Here is a 21,217-nt window from a genome sequence, read left to right on the forward strand (position 1 = left end):
CATATTCGGTTCCCTATACACATATTTTACGTAAAATCTTTAGCATCATATGCAAATATGCAACAAATTTTCATCCTTCTAATGCTTAGAGAAGTTTCATGTGGCCCAGCCCAAATGTTCCTTTATTAGGTTCCTGGATTTGGTCCTAAATAGAAGACCCAATTGAGATGGGCTTGAGCAGTACTAAATTGGGCATTTTGTCTTCCCACCTTAATTGTACATGGGCCTAATGATTTGGTGGCAATTTATTTATTTATTATGGTTCATATAATTACGTGAATTATGAATAAAAAATACATATTTTTTTAGATTAAAACGGAGAAAGTCGCTTAAATTTGGATTAAAATGTCAAAAAGTGAAAAGCAAAAGGCTAATATTATAAGAATGGGCTGGCCATTAACATTGGAAACTGAGAAAAATAATAATATGGTTGGCCTGCAGCTGTACGGCAGTAAAGCTTTTTCCAAAAAGACCAATAAAAGAAACCAAGAAAAGGGACTCAAAACTCCACTTACCTGCGTTTTCGAGTCAAATTCCAATATTATATATTTAAAATTAAAAAATACAAATTATTGACGCTCAATATTTTTTTTAGTATTACTGACCTTATTACAATGTAGTATCTGTTCATAGCTACTGAAGCACAAAGAGTCAACGGTCGTCGTGATACCACTAGACCACAAGGTCTTTGGCTATTAAAATCAATTTAGTTGGTCACAAAAGTAAAATTTAAGAAGAAAACTTAGGAATTAAGTCACACCAGCAGCAATAGGTTGAGAAAGTAGTTATGAACAGATACTGCATTGTAATAGAGTTAGTAGTATTCAAAAAAAAAAAAGTCACACCAGCAGCAATGCTTCTATTAATTATAATTTATTATAAAAATAAATTATTTTAATTTTTGGTCAGTTATAATTATTTGAAAAAGAAATTAATTATTAATCAAAAATTAATTGAGATGGAGCTTTGCACGACTATCGCACGTCATTCAAAAGAATTATTAATTTTGACCCGCAAGTTGGAATCGGGTTTATAACGGAACCCGGACCCGGATTACTAACTCCGTTTACTGTCCGTCCGGTATTACAGTATTGAAGCGATCATCTATCTGGACTGGACACTGCAGCACAGATCGCGGCGTAAGCCCGACTGACGGAGAAGAAGATGCTGACGTCACTACTCCGCCACCATCAAATTCATCGCAGTGCTCAACCTCAATCCGAAATCTATATTTCAAGACTGCCCTTTTGATCAGAACTTTACTCAATCGCTTCTAACTCCGTTTCGGCGGCTTTTATAGATCTGCTCAACTTCAGTTTTCTAGCGTGTGCTCCTTACTTTCTGGTGGGCGTTTTGGCAGTCTTGATCAATTATCACCGGAGATTCTTTAAATTTATTCGCTCCTTTGTTCAAAGTTTGCAACTTTATATTCGTTTATCACTGATCGTCGTTTCTCGTCGCGATTTATTTATTTATTTATGAATTGATCATCGATAAGGAAGTGAAATTAGTGTATGAATTCACGGATAAGCTTGGTTTTCGAAGGTGAGTGTATAGCTCCGTTGCTGATGTGATTTACGATTTTTTGGTTTGGTTTGTATCTGCGTGCGGGTTGCGTGTGAAGGAGGTGATGTGGAAATGTCTTTTAGGAGTATAATTCAGGACATGAGGGGTGAGTTTGGGAGTATTTCTCGGAAAGGGTTTGATTTGAGGTTTGGTAGGTCGAGGTCTCAGAGGACTGTCCAGGATAGCTTTGTGGGGGAGATGGATGCTCTAAGGCAGAGCTGTTGGGCAAATATGCCACCGGAGCTTTTGAGGGATGTGCTCATGAGGATTGAGGCATCTGAATCTACTTGGCCTCCGAGGAAAAATGTGGTTGCTTGTGCTGGGGTTTGTAGGAACTGGAGAGAAATAATGAAAGAAATTGTGAAAACCCCAGAAGTTTGCGGCAAATTGACATTCCCCATCTCTCTGAAGCAGGTTTGATGTTGATTCTATTAAAAGTGCAATCTTTTTGCTCTTTTCAGATGCAATTGCTTTATTTGCTTTGTTCTTTGTTAATGTTAGATTGTATTTGGATTTTGGATATGTTTTGTGAGAATCTTATGGCTGTGGGATGCTTAAATGCTTGCCAAAGAGAGTGAGAGAGAGAGAATCCGGACAAGAAAGAGCAATAGTACAGACCTGAATTGCTTATTTTGTGGCAACACAGTGCTGATTCAACTGCTTGCTGTTCTTTCTAAAATTGGCAAAGGAAGTTTCCTGAATTGCATTATCTCCCGTGTCTTATATCCATCAATCTTTCATGACTAGGATACTTTTGATGTGTGATTAGAGTTCTTATCCTTTTTGCTTAGCAGTCTTCGTACCCGGCTTAAATGTTTTTCTCAGTTTTAAGGTTTGCAAATTGTAATGAATTGGAGAAATTAAGAAAATATTTCATTTTATTAGGGAGAGATGAGGGGGGAACTGCAGTTTGTAACTTTGTATACAAAGAATTCCAGTGCTACCATACTGCCTGGCAAGAAACTATTGTAATAAAATTCAAGGTGGAAACTTCCCTTAAAAGAATAGCAGAAAATGAGCTGGCTGTAGGAATGGTGGTACAGAATTTCTCTGCCATATATGGAGAATTTTAGTGCCATATATTCCTTTAAAATACTGCTTGGCAAGCAGCTATCGAAATCCAAATCCAAGACGGCTATATTCCATTTCCTTTTTGCTATGCTTGTATTTTATTACTTTCGTAGTTTTGCTATATTGATGATAGGTCAAGATGCAATTATGGTTTGGTGATTAAGTGCAGCTGTACACTTTTCAGCTGTCACATGTGCCTAAGTACTTAATGAAGTGCAAGGTTTGGTGATTAAGTGCAGCTGTACACTTTTCTACTGTCACATGTGCCTAAGTACTTAATGAAGTGCAAGATATTTTCGTTAGAAATACTAATGTGGTAAATGGTAATTCTTTAATTGTGATTCACAAGTAGAACTGTAGAAGTTATAAAACATCAGTTCTACAGCTGCTATTTATTTTTTATATCTTCCCTGTTATCTTTTTAAAATCAATTATTTCTCTTTTCTCCTTTATCTATTCTATTTCAGTTCTTTTTCTTGGAGTGTCATTGTATATGTTGCGCTCTCATGTGTATACTATAGAGTTGCACTTCCTTGAAATAGAAATGAAATCTTTACATCAATGTTATATGAGATTATGAGCATTCTTTTTTTTGGTCTGCACATATGGCAATTAAGGCATTCTTTTTTTAGTTGTTTACTTTCCTTTTTTCTGGAGGTTGGGGTTGGGATTCCTATTGAGTTAATAATTACTAATATATTTCTTTTTACTGTCTTTTGCAGCCCGGTCCAAGGGGCACTCTCTGCCAATGCTTCATAAAGCGTAACCGCAGCTCCCAAACATATCATCTTTTTCTAAATATAAGTCAAGGTGAATATTCAGTCAATTATTTTGGAATGACCATCTAGCATAATAACAATATATGTACTATTGTGGGGGTAACCCCAGTCAAGATGGCTAAGGATACAAACTTGTAACCACAAGGTCACGAGTTCCAATCACAGCCTTCTTGGTTTGAACCGGTCAGCAATGGGCAACCTAGGCTGGTTTACCTCCTTGTTGTCCTTTGCTGGCTAGGATCACAAGGTGGGGTTTACCCAGTGCACACCCTCGGGTAGTGGCTGTGGGTTTCCCTCGTCACCCAAAAAAAAATATATGTACTATCGTTACCTAACCTACTCCATAGTCTTGCCTCAGATTTCTTTGCTTGTCTCTCGTGTTTATAACACAAGTGTGGTGCTAACTATTTTACTGTCTTTGTCTTCCAACAGCTTCTAATGATGATGGTAAGTTCCTTCTTGCTGCTCAGAAGTGTAGACGCACAACGTGCACGGAATATATCATTTCTCTAAACCCTGAAGATGTTTCAAAGGGTAGTGGCACCTACATTGGAAAGCTCAGGTGAAACTCCATAGTGTTCTTTACTGTTTGTAGCTTATCACTTTCTTGCTGACTAACCCTCTTTGTTCTTCTCTTTGCAGATCTAACTTTCTGGGTACGAAGTTTGTAATTTATGATGCACAGCCTCCTTCTGGAGCCAAGGTCACTAAATGCCATTCTACTACCCGGTTGGTGGGAGCAAAACAAGTCTCTCCAAGTATACCTGCTGGAAACTATCCTGTAGCTCACATTTCTTATGAATTGAATGTCCTGGGTTCTAGGTAAGTGATAATTGCTTACCTTCCATCTTTGGGTAATTGAAAGTATATCACGTTTGAGTAATTAATTTGTTACATGTTCATTAATTGAATCAAGAAATGATTGCATTGCCTTTTAAATACTATTCCGTAAATGTTTTTTAATTTCTATTTCTTTCGTGATCAAAGGGGACCGAGGAGGATGCAGTGTGCCATGGACGCAATCCCTGCTTCATCTGTTGGACCAGGAGGCATGGCCCCAACACAAACGGAATTCCTTCCTGTCAACATAGATTCCTTCTCCACTTTTCCATTTTTCCGATCAAAATCAAACCGTATGGATAACTTCCAATCCGGACCTCTATCGGCTCAGAAAGACGACCTTCTAATTCTGAAGAACAAGGCTCCAGGGTGGCACGAGCAACTGCAGTGCTGGTGTCTTAACTTCAATGGACGAGTAACGGTTGCTTCGGTCAAAAACTTTCAGCTGGTTGCTTCTATGGGAGACGGGGCCGCACAAGAGCATGAAAACGTTATTCTTCAATTCGGGAAAGTTGGAAAGGACGTCTTCACCATGGATTATCAGTACCCCATCTCTGCGTTCCAGGCATTCGCCATCTGCCTCAGTAGCTTTGACACCAAAATTGCTTGCGAGTGATAATCAGGTGGGTTCTGCTAATATATAGCTGATACCATAATGGATGCTTTTCTCGACTCTGGACGTGTATTTTTTTTTACTTGGAATGTTTGTAATACACTGTAACGTTTAAACATCCCGAATTCCTCAAGGCTTTAAGTTTTGTAGCCGGGTAGACAATTTATGAAAAAAGGACTGGGCACATCTAACTAATAGTCGTCAAGTCTCGGAGTGTTTTTCTTGATTGTAGCAGGTGCCTCAAAGATGCATTAAGAGCTGCTCAGGAACACAGATGCACAAAGGCCATATGCTGTCCAGATTAATGTTGGTTGTCTTGATCCTTGTTTTGCTGGCTGTCTGATTTGCCTTGTGTCTTTTCTCCATCTTTTGTAAATACATGGGGAGGAGATTTCTTTGTTTTTACTGTAGTTTCCAGTTTTCAGATGGTGTGGCTTTTATGTTTTACAGCATGGGTAATTCATTGCCTTGCAGATCTTTTACAGATTGGTGAATTTCTTGGGACTATGCTTTTCTTTCTGTACTTTTTCTTTATAAAATTCTGATACTGGCTTTTTCCAAGTATGGAAGTGAACATTGTTGCATATTACATCCGATATCTTTGCCACTGTAAGGCTAATTTAGATTCAATTCGGGTCACACTTACGAGTTTTTTTCTTACAGACACTGCATTCTTAATGCTAAGTATAATGTTTTGTTGTATGTAGAGCGAGGATAGCGTGGATGTTTATCATAACAAGATAGTCGGTATTACTAACCATTTTTATAGGTGATTACCGAAAAGAGATTTTATTCGATGCCAAAAAGCCGAAAATTTTAACAATTCTTAATCAAATCCTGAGCTCTGCATTCTAAAGCTCAAGACTTTTGGTGGCATTCTGTAATGAGACTTGCTTTGTACAGTAAAATTTCATTTGTATCTATCTGTGACTCTCAGCTACAAAGGCACAACATACAACAAATACTCCATACTAAAAGTTTACATCTAATAGAGTTATGGACAACCTAGGCTATTTTACCTCCTTGTGGTCCTTCCTTTACCAGGTAGGGTCACAAGGCGAAGTTTAACCGGTGCACAGCCTCAGTTACATACATATTCATATGGTTTGGTTTTACCAAGTTATACTATACATAAACACCTGCTTTAAAGACCTAAGTACTTCACACTTACATTCTCATCTCAATGATCTAGCCAAGCTTCTTGGATTGTTGAGCTACTTGCTGTTAAATTCTTGACAAAACAACCTTTGAACACATCAATGCGTAGTACCAGGATCTCTTCGATCCATCTTGGCAAAACGCCCTTTGATTCTTATCCTAGTCTCTGCGCGAACTTTTCTTGATTCGTACCTAATTTGCTTCTCATATCTGTCATGACCATATGAATGGAAAACCTCAGCAAACTCGCTTATCTCTATAATGTCAAGTACTATGAGCTAATCGCCACGAAAAATGAGCAAGAATGCATGCATATATACCTCCTGGTTTTCTTCTTCTCCTTGTAACGAGAAATGGCTGTCTCTCTTTCCCGGCTGTTTAGCTCACGAGGAGCAACTATAGGAGGAGGCACTTGGAAGGTTTCGGTATGGCTAGAATGGTTCGATTGCACTTCGTTATGATTATTTGCTGCACCTGAACTATCGCCAACATCTGAATCTTTATCAGGAACCAAACAGGTTGTCTCGTTGAATCCTTGTAATAGGGTAGGACCAAACCCTTGATCTGCAAATTCACCAACATCATTGTACCACTGAAAGCCAGTTGTCTGCAGGCAGAGATAACCATTACTTTCACCATTTAAAAAATAGGAGAGAGATCAGAGAATCAACCAGTTAGGGTTAAAGAAACCTTACTTCTGAGTAAGGGACTAATGTAGGCTCCATATTCTGCTTAAACCCAGAATTTTTTTCTCCAAAAAAATCATTTAGTTCATTTTCCATAGCTTGAATCCCCACGACGGGCTCAAATTCCTCTTGATCAGCACAGATATCGGGTTCCAATTTAGACATTTTGCGAAGCTGAGCAAGTATTTCTTCTTTGTGTTGTCCACAGGCAGCATTTCTGTTCTGCTTTCAGTTACAGTTTATATACCCAAAAAGGTTAGAATCAAGATTTTGTCACAGACAATTGAGAATCACCATACTACCATATTCAAGAATCACAGATTTACTGACAAATCCTATTTGCCTCCTTAGTTTAAGGAGGTCGGCTATGGACAACCTAGTCTGGTTTGTCCTTTGCTAGCTAGGATCACAAGGTAAGGTTACACCATCCAACCTAGTCTAGTTTGTCCTTTGCTGGCTAGGATCACAAGGTGAGGTTACACCATAGAGTAATGGTGCAGGTTTCCCTCTTCACTAAAAAAAACAAAAGATTTACTGACAAACTTCAACTAATCCTTAATCCCAATGTTTTCAACACCACAATACCTAAAAGAAAACCTAGGAATAATCAAAGCATCAGCCCTATTTGGTAAAATAGTTAGCTTATCAGCCAATTTTAGCTTATTTGACCACTATTAGCTATTTGACTTGGTTAAGTGTTTGGTTAATCAGCTTTTTGCAACTCCAAAATGCTAAAATTCAAACAGCTACTCAAAGCAACTTTTTCAATTACCAAACAGCTATAAGCTAATTACCAAACACCTACAATCAAATACTGTTATCAACTGATACACCCTCTAACCCAATAAGCTATCAGCTATTAACTAACCATCATTTACTAAACAGGGCCGATCATCAACAATGTTGTTCCAGATCTCAATCCTAAGTACTAACTGGAATTAAATCCTAAACAGCAGCAAAGAAGCAAAAGAATCATAGTTAAGAATTGTTAAAAAGAAGTAATGGGTAGTGTAAAGCTGAGACCTTTGGAAGAGGAGGAACACCCATGGCCTGAAAATTGGGCTTAGAATCACTGGGAGCTATCAAGTCATCAAGACTAACAACCGCGGGAGTGTCCCAAACCAGATAATCGGAAATCCCATCATCATCGTCGCCGGCGCCGGCGCCGCCGTAATGATCGTCTTGAACAAGCGCCTTTTTCCCGACATCCTGGAACCCAAAAACCGCCAGGAGTTCCGCGACGGAAGGGCAGCCGCTGAAGCCCTCGAGCGGGCGGCGCACGTGCGGCGGCGAGAGGCAGGGCGTGTGGGACTCCCAGTCGCAGTTCTGGCAGAAGACGGCGGCGTGGTTGCAGCAGAAGATGGTCGCCGGCGACGCGTCGCACGCGTCGCAGAGCAGCGAGCGCGTGTGCTTGGTGAAGAGAGGGTTCGTCGCGTGCACCTCACGGTCGCAGCCGAGACACAGACTCGCCGAATCGGCTCTGCAATACAGCACCGCCGTCGCCGACCCGCAAAAATCGCACTTCCGATCCTCCGCCGCCTCTTGCTCCTCTTTCAGCTCCGTCATCTCTGCAAGACTGCAACTTTCTCAAAAACACAAAAAACCCTTTTTTTTTCTTTCTTCAAAATGAATCAAAAACAGAAATGGGATATGGTCTGCTCAGTCTTGAGTGAGAAGAGAGTTAGGGGAGAGAAGGGAGGGGAAATTGGGGAAAGAGAAGATGATATCTCTTTTGCCAGAAAAAGTATGATCTCTTGGGAAAATCGAAGATTTGAGATGACAGACAATCTGACATCGATTAAGGATCTTTTGTTTTTGTTGCAAATTTACTGCGCCACCAACTACTCCTACTAGCTAGAACAGTAGTTGATACATCTTTAAGGAAGGTGTGGCCGGCGGTTAAAAAGCGGCTGAATGGTAGTTGATATATTATGGCGCCCCATTTGCATGGTAAACTCTAGACACGAAACGACACCGTTTCATTTTCAATAGATTCATATTACCTTAATACAGTAATACCTAGTATATTACCCATGAAGTCCCAAGTTCGATTCTTTGGTGAGAGCTGTCTATTAGGTTTTTTGATTTGACTCCATCAACTATGAGTAATTTAGACTGATTTTTCTCTTTAAATTCTTTTGTCGACTAAAGTTACAAGGTGTCAAGGCAAATTTTGCTTAATACACACATTTGAGTAGTGATCGTAGATTTTCTCGAAAATTAAAGTGATGTGTAGTATGTTGATAATGAATTGTTGAACAAGCTAAGCAAACTAGGGTTGGATGCAACTGAAATGGACGTATGGAGAAAAGGTCAAAGATTGCCTTAGATTTTTAAAAGGGACTGGTGTTATATCAATTTTGTGTTCAATCTCATTGAGACATGGTACCTCAACTGTGGATTGTTCAAGAAGACTTTTCAAGACCAAGAAAAATGGGAAAATAATAATAATAATAATGTTGTTTTCTTTCAAGAAGTACATATGCACGAATCAGATAGCATATAGGTTTGACACCTAAATTTTAGGGTTTACTATTCAGTGTTTTGATCTTTCTACGAGAGTGGCTAGATATCTTAGATGTAGTTGGTGTGACGTTTTCGTAGTTCCTATAATTGTAGGTATTTTACAAAATTGTCATAGTTTCGATATTATGTTTTCAACATCTCCCACCCTATCTCAATCAGGATCCTTCAACTTCCCATCCGGTTACAAAGTTAATCTTAGTCGATATTTTTTTGACATTATTTTGTTGTCAGACCACAAGGTGTCTTCCTTAACTGCATGAGACACCTTTCAGCCCAATTAATGGGCAAAGTACTGGCCAGATTAATTTTTTCAGGGGTTATTCGAACTCCTGACCGCTCTTAAGAGTTGTTTGCTTATTGAACACCACAAGCTGGTTATAATGAGTATTATATTTTTAAAGCTAGCCAAATGGGCAGTGGTGTTATGAAGCAGGATGGTGCAAACGACACGGAGGAATCCTAGTTGAGGTTGTCTTCTTCTCTGCCCACAATTTCCAGCATGTTCTGATAGTTAATGCATGGGGTCCCTTCCCAACATTTTCCTGTGAAAAGGGACAAAAAGTCCTTTCATTATGGCATGCGAAAGAATCACGGTCTCACCACCCTTTTCATTCATCTGCCTAAGTTATGGCTCCTCTACTTATATTTTATCACAATAACTATTGTAAAGCGACATTTTTGTCTCCTTCTCTCATTGTAACTCAAACATTTTTCTTTCAGATCAGAGTTTCTCTTTCATAACACAATTCAACTGACCTTTACTTCACTGGTAACTACAAGATAGACACTAGCACCCTGAACCCTAAATCCTAAATACAATGACCGTAACTTCACCATAAAAGCTAGCTCATGAGTGGAAGTTTAGCCCCAACTTAAGTACTAGCCGATGTGAGACCGTATCATTGCCCATCCCTTGAGAAGCCGACGTCCGCAGTGGCCACCGGATGAATGGACGGCTTCACACTGAATAACTTTACACCAGACTCTTCGACACCCAAGACCCTAACTCCACCACAAAAGCTAGCTCATGAGTGGAAGTTTGACCCCAACTTAAGTACCAACCGATATGGGATCGTGTCATTGCCCACCCCTTGAGAAGTCAACGTCCGCAGTGGCCACCAGATGAATGGACGGTTTCACTCTGGACAACTTTCACTTCAGACTCTTTAACAAGACCCTAACTCCATCACAAAAGCTAGCTCATGAGTGAAGATTTGGTCTCAACTTAAGTACTACTCCACAATCTCTTGTGAGGCTGATATTTTACTTTGCTAGTAGCCACAAGATGAATAACATTCTAAACTCTAAGTCCTAAACATAATTCAATAGAGCTTTACTTCTCTAGTAGCCACGAGAAAAGACACCAGCGCTTTGAACCTTAAATCCTAAACACAATTCAATACAGATTTATTTCTAAGTAGCCAAAAGCCCACAAGACAGACACCAATGTACTAAACGCTAAATTCTATACACAATTCAATAGAGTTTTACTTTGCCGATGGTCACAAGATGGACACCAACATACCTTGAAAAACCTGTAAACTATTTGAAGTATCGAGATTTACCTCTTTCACTGAGGCTTTGGGACATGAACATGTGGGGACCTTAGATCGGTCCAATCTTTTTAAACATGAAATGGCTAAAGAAAAAGAAATTAAACTTCAGTTTAAAAGTTGCTGCTATAAAATAGTAAAAAATTGGTCTAATATGCCACAGATCAGATCTCCTCTAAAGAGACCAAATGCAAGAACAAACCAACTAACATTGTCGTGAAACTATGTTTTAAGCAATGAGAAAAATGTCCAAAAATCCAACTTCTCTAATCAACTGAAGAACTGAATAAACGATCATTGGCGATTTTCACTGCTGGTTGCTAGGTTGCGGGTGTTGTATGAGTTGCAATGGCGGCATTTTTGGCCAATAATATGAAATGTTACAGTACTGGTGTTGTTGCAGTCGTTACACAATATTGGAACCTGCGACATTAAAACCAACTAATGTTCATACGAGCACGTGCCCACCAAAGCGCAGAAAGTTTATGCAAAAAAACGACATATATATTTTTAAGTGAAGCTAAAGGCATGATTGCATTAATAATGTAACTGCAGAGACTCAAAATATAACTGCATAATGTAAACAAAAGCACTTACTTCATAGCGGTACTCCTCGGGCATGATTGTAGCTTCAATCTACGCACAAGAAAACATCAATTAGTAAAATGGTCGAAATAAATCATATAATATCATTACTTGAATACATGCACAAAGGCCTCGAGAAAAAGGACAGATGACAAGAGAGTTCCAAGGCCGGAGAAAAAGAACCATAGTACTCTTAAGGGATGTGCCCCGAGTAATGATCTTAAAGGACATCAAACTAGTACGAGGAGTCGAGGACTGTAATATGAAAAGGGGAATGAGCTAAAGATAACATGGTACCTCCTGATCTAATGTTTCCCAGGTTCGGGTCATGTTGAGCACCGACTTGTTGCAGATTGGGCACCGGTACCTGTAATAAAAATCGACACAACACCCATTATTGGACATTCGAAAATACTGGCTAACAAAGGAGAATTGAAGTATTTTATGAAGCGCGGGGACATTACTGGTTCTGGCTTATCATCTCAGTGTAGCATTCCATATGCATTGTATGCCCACACTTCATAATGGTTGTGCGCTTCACTGAATCAAAAAGGAACTGGAAACACACAGCACAATGTTGTTTTACGGAATAAGCTCCACCCATAAAAGGAAAATAGACTATAAACATATACGTTTATACCTCATAGCAAATCGGGCAGTGATTCTTCATAGAGTTCTCCACGCACACATGATTATTTCGCAGATCAACCGCATAGCAAGAGCCTGTTTTGTTGATTAAAAGTTAGAAAGCTTACAGATATCCAGAAGCTTGTGAAGATAAAAAGATTTAGGGCCTTGTAAGGAAACCAGATGGATAAGATCAATGGCTTACGTTCATTTAGAGAGTGGAAGAGTGTCCTAATATGAAACACTAACTAAACAGTCTTTTCCAAGTTGAGCATGTTGCATCAAACTTAAAGACAGAAACTTTCCCCAAATTCAAAATTTACTTATCAAGAAGTCTGATTTACTCGAAATGCAACCATGAAAAATATAAGTGCATAAAATCTTAATTATCGGTATCAATATCATATAATGAGTTATATCATCATGCAATTAACAAAACTCTCCAATAACATAATTACTCCTTAAAACATCAATACTAGATTTGGTTGTAATAGTTTCCAAATCCAGAATGCAAAAGAATGAGACCAAGTGGGATATAGAGCATAGTAGCATACCGCACTTCTGGCAGTGAAAGAAATTTTCAGAACCTCCGACCCTGCACAATTAACATTTATATATCATAATAAGAATCAAAAGATTTATGTTGGTTGGGTAGCGGTTTTGTTTTGTTTTTCTTTTCTTTTGAAAGGGTATGTATTTGATTGGCAATGGAAGATCATGTGCCACACTCACCTACAGATCCCACAATCATTGCAGTGAAACTGCTTCTTTGATGTCTGAAATGCAAAAAGGCCACTAATAAGTTCGTCGAATTCAATGAGATTTATGTGCAAGAGATGACTATAAAAGTAGCAATAAACCAGTAATAAAGGTTAGAATCACGTAATTGGCTTGATCTGATAGAAATCTTAGTGTTATGTCTCGGTCTGCTTTCATTGCATTACTGCCCAACACGAACTAACGCTTACTAGCAACATCAAGAGTGACAAATGCATAAAAGTAGTGCCACAATAGACTGATGCTGCTTGAACCATTGGACAATGCTATTTCAAGGATAAGCTGCTTATGAGGACAGCATTTTGGAATATGGCAAATAAATTTACTAAACAAATACGGGAAAATGAGCAAAATGATACTCCGTACTTCTGTTAACTTTTTAACCCTTTGATCTATGAATGTATACCAGAAAGGTAAAACAGGAGCTTTACACTTTCTGAAAGGAAGACAGTTCACAAAATCGGTAAACAATGAGCATTACCCTTTTCAAAATGAAAGACGAAGTTAAATTCTGAGGCGACTTCTATATGAAGGAGGTTTAGGATACAAATTAAATATAGGGTAAATTTCATGCCTTACCGAATGGTCTGGGTATCAGAGTATGACAGAAAGCATATGTAGGGTCGCCTTAAATTATTGTGGCTTTGGTGCAACAGAGAAAAAGTGATTGGTTGTGTGCAACAGAGAAAAAGTGCCTTAATACATACAGTGCTAAGAATATGACAAAAACATTGTATGATTGGTTGCAACTTGCAAGGCAGCAATGCTAAGACTTGTTATCCCTTTTAATGCCTCTTGACCAAGAAAGCTAATAAGTCGACCATATTACAATCTCATTAAAGATCAAAATAGTTACTTTTTAGGTTAAGGGAACAGGTCTAACAGTCTTTAGCACCGATTTACCAACAACATAGAAACCTTAAAGAAACACTGAAATGCAGCATAAGACACAATTCAAAATCTATGAGAGAGACAGAGAATCAGTAACATTACATCATCATCATAGAACCTGCAGATTTCGCAGAAGTACTCCCCAAATTTTACCCCGCATTTCACACAGACTCCAGCAACCTATGCAAGAACAGCAAGCACAACAGAACAAAGAGATAATCACACATAAGAAGCCGATAGGTTCGAGATGCAACAAAATCATTCAATCATAACAAGGAAAGCGAAAAAAAAACCTGCTGCTCAGTATCACAGACAGCACAAACAACCTGCAAAAAAATAAGTTAGAAAACAGATTCAATCCACAGCATTGGCACTCAACAAAATCAACCAGTAAACAGAAAAGGCCTACTTGCTTAACATCATGGCGAACAAGTTCATGAGGCTCCTTGGGATGGCTCAAACCGCTCTGATTGAAGCAAACAGGATAAAAACTTACGAAAAAGAACTAAACTTTACACACAACATTAACAGATAAACAAGAACCAAAACCCAATTCCATCAAAACAGACACATATATGCACAAAAGTTCCAAGTTGGCACCTTGGCCTCGTTGTGGCAATGGCGACAGGAGAAAACCTCGTTGCAGCACGGGGCGCGGACTTTGCATCGTCTCCGGTAATGCTCGCATCTACAACAACATAGATATAACAAAAAACAACCGCAGATCACTTTACAACATAGGAAAAATCATAGGATTTCTCAAACAAAAAGAAAACGACACAGAAAAAAAAAATCCGAGAGAACAAAGAAGCACCCGTAAAGCATCTTCCCAAAGTCTCCCCTGGAATCGGGGTGATCACCGCCAACAAGTTGAGCTCCGTTAACAACGTTACCTTCTTCCATATCAGCGCCGGCGGTCCAGAAACTTTTCTCGAGTGAATAGGAGATATAGACGGAGACTGCACAGTTATTTAAATCTTACATTCAATTACCCGAATCCGGGAACATTGCCAAAAAGGAAAAAAATGTGTGTGGGGGCAGGAGTAAATGCAATCAAATCAAAATCAAAATTACTATAAACGCAAAGAAAAGAACAAAATTTAGCCTTTGGATTATGTTTGTAAATAAACATGGGATTTTGGGTTTGTGTTTCTAAATTTAGATATGTCCACGGTTTGGGCATGAACCGACAGCCGAAACTTGGAACCGGTGGCCATTAAAATATGTTCTTAGGTTGGGCCTCCTTCATTTCAGTGAGCTTCTTCAGTTATCGAAATTGTCCGCCCAAGCAAAGACCAATTCAGGGCAGCTATTAAGCCAAAAAATTGATAATTTACCCCATGCTCGAGACCCGGGTCCACCTTACAAGGTGAACCTGAGTCTAAAATAATGTACGTAAATAATTTACCTTTTAAGAATATACAATTTCTATATTATGAACACACAACGTTACTATATATATATATATGTAATTGATTACCTTGTTTTAATTTGTATTCACAAATTCTTTTCAAATACTAAGTCAATTCTAAAAATACACAATTTAATCTTTTTAAAAATTTAGTACAGTCTTATATTCACAAATTTCCTTCTACCGATGTTATGTGTTTTGACTTAGAAACACAATTTATATTCTGGAAGTTCACAATTTTAATATTAAAAGTACACAATTCAATGTCGTTTAGCACCAAGGTCTACCTTGTAAGGTGGACCCTGGTCCATGGTATAACAGCTCGTCGTAATGATTTTCTTTTTTTGAGAGTAACGTGGTAATGATTTTTAGTGTAATTTTTTATATTCTGAATTTTAAGTTAATTATTACACATTTGAATTATTACAAATGATTGAGATTGATCAATACACACATACTCAAATAGTAACGGCTGATTTTCGTGGTCACCCAAAAGGATTGATATTCAAAAAAATTTTTTTTTTTGAAAACAATCAAACCAAACTTCATTAAGATAAAATCAAATTCGAAATACAAGCCAGTTGCATTAGCATGCACATGAGTCACATGATTTACTGACCTCTTGACATGACGAATAAACATGATTCCAATATTCCTAGGAATCAAATGACATTGCTTAACATCTAAACCAACATATGAGTAGTACGCCCGAAATAATTGCGTTATAACTTATACAAAAATTTAAACTATCAGACTCTACAATAATCTCACTAATAGCATGATGTTTCAACCAGGCTAGTATATATACAACTATACAAGAACTATTGGTCCGACCCTTGACCATAGAATCTAACCAACAATAATTATACATTAACAATATATTATAGTAATATAGTCTATCACATCTTAATATTATTTTTAAGAGTTACTATAATTTAATTACACTAATGATCAAATGATTACCCTTGACTGATTGTTCATATATATTATATATGGTGAAATTCTCATTTCCTAATCATTAAAAGTAATCGAAAATAAATAATGTTAGTGACCTGAAATGATTTTTTCAATCACTTTTTGTATTCATAAAAATTATATCTTGATATTACTGATTATTCACTAGAATCACCTAATAAAACCGTCGAATAATTTAAACGGCTAAAGTGACACTACCCATGATTGTGAATGTTTATGACCAATTAGTGGTCAATATTAATCTATACTATATAAAAGTAAATCCTTCTATTTCATTTCCCGCCGAAACTTTTGTAGTCAATTAATTAAAATTAATTAAATATTTTAATGGCCAAATAATTAGTAAAGCTTATTTAGTAAGAAAATGTAAAATGGAAATTAACTAATATCTATTAATTGGTAATATTATTTCTATATTCACGTATCAATCAATACTATTAATAAAAGTAAAATCCCCTCTTCAACTTTCCCGCACAAACTAATATTATTAATTAATTGGTAAAAAATTAATAAAGTTTAATTTAATTGCTAACAAAATTTTATTTACCAAATTCTGAGAATAATTAAACCATTATAATTGTGAGAATAACTGAAACAAATTCTGCGTAATTTTATAAGTAAAAATAATTTATTAATTATTATTTACAACAATAGTAATAATTCGAATACTTATCTATACTACTTCTATATCTATACTACTATCAATAAAAATAAAATCATATTTTGTGAAATTCCCGTCAAAACAATATTAAAGATAAAATGAAAAAGAAAAATTGATATTACTAATTGATTGAAAATATAAAAAGATCCTAATCGAAAATGAAACAAAAATTAGGCAAAATGAAAAAAGAAAAAGATATTACTAGTTGACTAAAAATTATTTTAAAACTTTTAAAAAATTATTTACACTTTTCTTTTGAAAACTTTCAAATACTTAAACTTTAAAAATTAATTAATCATGGGTTGTTAGATTTTTTTTATAATAATCATTCAAACCTGGAGAAGGAAGAAAAAACTAAATGAAATATGGTGAAATTGAATATACTTAAGGTATAAAAGTATAATTACACATATATTAGTGTAATTGACTAATAATAATTGCCTAATAATTATTATGGTAATTTATCTAAACATTGATAGTTCAATTCAATTTATTTTTATAATAATTATAATTAAATTATTTCTCATTTTTCCATATTTATTTTAGTAATAATACAATTACATAAGTCATATTACATATCGAGTAAATGTACACGTTCAATATTAGAATCTTTTTTATAATTTCATCTTTATTTTTATTATCTAAATATATAATTAAAAATTTATCCGTGCATTGCATGGGTAATTGGACAATTATTTGTTCTAATTCAAGTAAGGAAATCATCATAAACATCGATCCAACCAATTTTATCAATTTCGCTATATAATATTCGATGTTATAATTTATATAATTGTATATCGATCCAAATATTTTAAAAATATTATAACAAATGTATTCCGTGCAACGTACGTGCAATAATAATAATAATAATAATAATAATAATAATAATAATAATAATACACCCTTTCAAAAAAAAATAATAATAATTCACAATACATTATAACAATAATAATAATAACAATATATTATAGTAATATAGTCTATCACATCTTAGTATTATTTGTAAGAGTTACTATAATTTAATTACACCACTAATGATCATATGATTACCCTTGACCGATTGTTCATATATATTGTACATGGTAAAATTTTCGTTTTCTAACCATTAAAAAGTAATCGAAAATAAATGTTTGTGATTTGAAACGATTTTTTCAATCACTTTTTGTATTCATAAAAACATATCTTGATATATATTACTCACCATTCACTAGACCTAGTAAAATTGTTGAAAAATTTAAACGACTAAAGTGACACTACCCATAATTTTTATGACCAATTAGTGGTCAATAATAATAATAATAATAACAACAACAACAACCACACATGTTTGTAATATAATTTATATAATTATTTTATTCCCAAAAGATGTATTAATGAATTACAAAAAAAAAAAAAAAGAGAAACTATTATATTCGTTGTATCGATTTAAAAACACAAAAAATATTAGTGATATGATGATAATATGATATTCATATTCCATGTGCCCATTCACTAAACACCTCACAGTACAGTTTATGATATTATATTCCTCTCTTATATCCTCCATCCATGTATATCTTGGTTTTCGTGACTATTAGATCAAAGAATATAATCTGCTTTATTACATTCTATTCCCTTCCAACTTAGCTAATTGCAAGAACAAATGCAGAATTGAAGCTCAACTCATCTATCAACTCAGTCTTCAACAAACCTTCCTATAGCTAGCAATTGAAAGACAATATATTCCAACCAATTTGGAACTGTCTTCCATATTTGTGCAAATATGTATGGTAGCAGTTGAACCTGTTAAGTCGTTTCATATCTGCTGTCTCATTCATGTCTTATGCGTAATTTTGTTAGAGTAGACTCAAAAGTTTTATATGGTATCAGATCTTAATTTGGTCATAAAGTCACACCTAACCATGGTGCATTTCTAACTGGACCATTATTGGTATATGTGCAATAATATTAATCATGCATGGTTAATTTTTTTTTTTAAAAAACTGGGTCGGTGATCTAACAGATCAATTTTTTTAATGACATTTGTTACTTTGGTGATTGGCGATTGCAATTAGCTTTGGTGTATTGTCAGGCCTGATTGAATGATATATGTTCTGTTTCAAATAAAAGTATTTATTTATACATTATATGTTCAACCTGCTTCTCATCATACCGAATTAAATGGTGTGTTTAAATTGATCTAAATTAAAAGTTTAACTTAATAGTTCAACCCCCACATACACACACATATATATATGCTCAATATAGTCGGTAGTAATAACAAAGGATTTTTTGAATTTCTAAAATGATAAAAAATGACTATTTTCAACAGAAAAACTCATAAAATTTGGACCACATTTTAGTTATGAGAAATAGCAAGTTTTTCCACCAACTCCACTTTAACACCACTATGAAAAGATAATTAAATTCCTTTTATATGATGGAAATGACTAAAGTTCATTCTTTATCTAGACATATGAAGTTCTAGGACTAATGACTTAATTGATGACAATATTTTCAGAAGTACAGTGTGCTTTTTATATTCTTTGAGTTTAATACCAACAATATGTTTATATTTCTTTAAAGCTAATTTTAGAATCAAATCAATAGAAAGTTCCATTAATGATATCATCAACTCTAAAATTACCAAGATTAATGTAGTTAATACGGATTACAAATGCAAATGCCCCTAGCTTTAATTTCTCATCAATTGCAGGCTACAAAGTTGAAGAATAAAAGCTGCAGATTTGCTTTTCCACTTTAACAAATGGAGCAATACTATGCCGCAGGTCGAATGTTTATGTTCACTACGTACAAGTGTAAGCATCAAATTTGTGTCTGTCACTTTGTCCCACTCTTGAATATATTCTACCCCAGGATTAGCTCAAGTGTTCGGATCAATCAATTTAAGTCTTGCTTCCCGCAGATCAGTCGGAAGAGGACTCCTTTTATGCATAAGTGTATAGGATGAGTTGGGATTGAACTTGATGGATTGCTTGAGTGACTTGCAATTTACCCCCTCCAATGACTCTAGGGATTAATTAGGTTCTGAAGAGACTGGATTAGTTTGACAAAACTAGAATACCCGATGTCAATTTTTTTTTAAATGTTAGAATATATTCCACCCCATAATACATGATAGAAAATTCTTTTACATATATATTTTTTCATACAGCTCGATCACTTAACTTGTTAAATCAACTTGCCTGAAAATGAACGAGCCCTAGGCTCTTGACCTTCTATCCACCGCTTAAATTAAACCACCCTTTTATGATTGAGGACTGATTCGCGTCAAATCATTCAGTTATGACCGAGTGACTAAATATTCTATAAAGCCAAAAAGTTGATGTCGATACACATTAAAATATACTCCGTATATAATTTGTAGCATGCATGTATTCATAACAACAATAATGATGGAACTAAATATAATTAATTATATAGCAAATATTACACACTCATTCATTAATGTTTCACTAATAATAAGCCAACAGATACACATTAAACGTACTACTACATCGAATTAAATATAGGTACTAAGGGGGTAATTATAAACCATTATATATGTCAATTCACACAACTTAACATTTCTACTGTACGTACTACAATTGATATGGTGATGATAGGTTTAATTAATAAAATGAAGAACAGGATCGGAGGTGTTCCTGTTCCGTACTACGTCCGTACTTGTCGCCGGGTACTTTATTCAGTTGTTTCCTAGTACTCTGTATTAATAATTTAATTAATTTCCAACCTCGGATCATCCGAGGTTGTTAATTTCGGGGTTTTTAAGGTTGATGATGAGGGATAAATATAATGATTAATTCATGGACATGTAGGGCTTGAGCATGCCGATGAGGGAGCCGCTTAAGTGGAGGGACATGACTTCGTTGGTGGAGCCGACGAGGTTGCCGCCGATGAAGACGGCGGGGACGGAGGAGTTGCAGCCCATCCTGGCCAGAGCTCTCTCCATTTCTTTCCCGTCCTGGTGGTCGGTGTCGATGTCGTACACGTGGGGCTTCACGCCCAGCTCTTGGAACAGGATGTTCACCGCGTAGCACAGACAACATGTGGTTTTGCTAAAGATCACTACGCCGTGTTGGGACGCCAAGCTTTTTACCTTTTCCATTCGATCTATCCGCGGGGATTGAAGATCAGAACTTCCTTAATTAAATAAACCTAGTTAAGAATGTGTGTCGGACCAAATCCAAGGAATTTGGAGATGATCCGATGGGGGATTGTTGATTGCTTAGCTTCTTGATCGAATTCCCTTTTTTGTGGTGGAAAGGGGGGTTTTGATTTGGTTGGAATGGGGAGGTGTGATGATGGGGGGAGTCTATTTATAAATGCGGTGTTAGTACATGGGAGAGAGTGTGTGGATACTGTCGTCGATTAGGTCATCAAAGTGGAGAGGCTTTTAATTTGCAGATCAGAAGAATTGAATTGAAGATCATGTCAAAGATGGGGGAGGGGGAGGGGGAGGGGGAGGGGGGCTTTATTTTGTTCGAAAACATAATAC

General features: G+C 36.2%; 4 protein-coding genes across 4 annotated transcripts; 1 reads left to right on the top strand and 3 right to left on the bottom strand.

The window, feature by feature from the left end:
- The first annotated feature begins 1,111 nt into the window (after positions 1 to 1,111).
- On the top strand, positions 1,112 to 5,458 carry LOC116004963 (tubby-like F-box protein 3). The gene is made up of 5 exons (XM_031245166.1): positions 1,112 to 1,980; positions 3,360 to 3,447; positions 3,849 to 3,978; positions 4,059 to 4,238; positions 4,404 to 5,458. Exons 1-5 carry the CDS (start codon positions 1,639 to 1,641, stop codon positions 4,870 to 4,872), a joined length of 1,209 nt encoding a protein of 402 aa, XP_031101026.1. The 5' UTR covers positions 1,112 to 1,638; the 3' UTR covers positions 4,873 to 5,458.
- Positions 5,459 to 5,763: 305 nt separating this feature from the next.
- On the bottom strand, positions 5,764 to 8,586 carry LOC116004964 (zinc finger protein CONSTANS-LIKE 13). Its single transcript, XM_031245167.1, has 4 exons — positions 7,737 to 8,586; positions 6,723 to 6,935; positions 6,348 to 6,634; positions 5,764 to 6,237 (listed from the first exon to the last, which is right to left on the bottom strand). The coding sequence occupies exons 1-4, from the start codon at positions 8,277 to 8,279 to the stop codon at positions 6,126 to 6,128; spliced, it is 1,155 nt and encodes a 384-aa protein (XP_031101027.1). The 5' UTR covers positions 8,280 to 8,586; the 3' UTR covers positions 5,764 to 6,125.
- Positions 8,587 to 10,891: 2,305 nt separating this feature from the next.
- LOC116004836 (E3 ubiquitin-protein ligase MIEL1-like) lies at positions 10,892 to 14,879 on the bottom strand. The gene is made up of 13 exons (XM_031245009.1): positions 14,864 to 14,879; positions 14,487 to 14,631; positions 14,273 to 14,360; positions 14,082 to 14,138; positions 13,966 to 13,998; positions 13,775 to 13,852; positions 12,737 to 12,780; positions 12,559 to 12,599; positions 12,018 to 12,100; positions 11,842 to 11,933; positions 11,675 to 11,744; positions 11,390 to 11,428; positions 10,892 to 11,215 (listed from the first exon to the last, which is right to left on the bottom strand). Exons 2-13 carry the CDS (start codon positions 14,573 to 14,575, stop codon positions 11,087 to 11,089), a joined length of 843 nt encoding a protein of 280 aa, XP_031100869.1. The 5' UTR covers positions 14,576 to 14,631; positions 14,864 to 14,879; the 3' UTR covers positions 10,892 to 11,086.
- Positions 14,880 to 20,518: 5,639 nt separating this feature from the next.
- On the bottom strand, positions 20,519 to 20,827 carry LOC116004136 (glutaredoxin-C13-like). Its single transcript, XM_031244066.1, has one exon. The coding sequence runs from the start codon at positions 20,825 to 20,827 to the stop codon at positions 20,519 to 20,521; it is 309 nt and encodes a 102-aa protein (XP_031099926.1).
- Between the last annotated feature and the right edge of the window lie 390 nt (positions 20,828 to 21,217).

This window comes from Ipomoea triloba, chromosome 14, assembly GCF_003576645.1.
Source record: "Ipomoea triloba cultivar NCNSP0323 chromosome 14, ASM357664v1".
NCBI classification, from domain to species: Eukaryota; Viridiplantae; Streptophyta; class Magnoliopsida; order Solanales; family Convolvulaceae; genus Ipomoea; species Ipomoea triloba.

Excerpts from the sequence above, each read along its gene's own strand:
- LOC116004836 (XM_031245009.1), bottom strand. The coding sequence starts at position 14,575 with ATGGAAGAAGGTAACGTTGTTAACGGAGCTCAACTTGTTGGCGGTGAT. Across the intron at positions 14,139-14,272 it reads ATTGCCACAACGAGGCCAAG|AGCGGTTTGAGCCATCCCAA; the intron begins GTGCCAACTTGG and ends TGCTTCAATCAG. Across the intron at positions 11,429-11,674 it reads GGGAAACATTAGATCAGGAG|ATTGAAGCTACAATCATGCC; the intron begins GTACCATGTTAT and ends TCTTGTGCGTAG.
- LOC116004964 (XM_031245167.1), bottom strand. The coding sequence starts at position 8,279 with ATGACGGAGCTGAAAGAGGAGCAAGAGGCGGCGGAGGATCGGAAGTGC. Across the intron at positions 6,936-7,736 it reads GTGTTCCTCCTCTTCCAAAG|AACAGAAATGCTGCCTGTGG; the intron begins GTCTCAGCTTTA and ends AACTGAAAGCAG. Across the intron at positions 6,635-6,722 it reads CATTAGTCCCTTACTCAGAA|ACAACTGGCTTTCAGTGGTA; the intron begins GTAAGGTTTCTT and ends CTCTGCCTGCAG.
- LOC116004136 (XM_031244066.1), bottom strand. The coding sequence starts at position 20,827 with ATGGAAAAGGTAAAAAGCTTGGCGTCCCAACACGGCGTAGTGATCTTT.
- LOC116004963 (XM_031245166.1), top strand. The coding sequence starts at position 1,639 with ATGTCTTTTAGGAGTATAATTCAGGACATGAGGGGTGAGTTTGGGAGT. Across the intron at positions 3,448-3,848 it reads TTTTCTAAATATAAGTCAAG|CTTCTAATGATGATGGTAAG; the intron begins GTGAATATTCAG and ends GTCTTCCAACAG. Across the intron at positions 3,979-4,058 it reads ACCTACATTGGAAAGCTCAG|ATCTAACTTTCTGGGTACGA; the intron begins GTGAAACTCCAT and ends TTCTCTTTGCAG.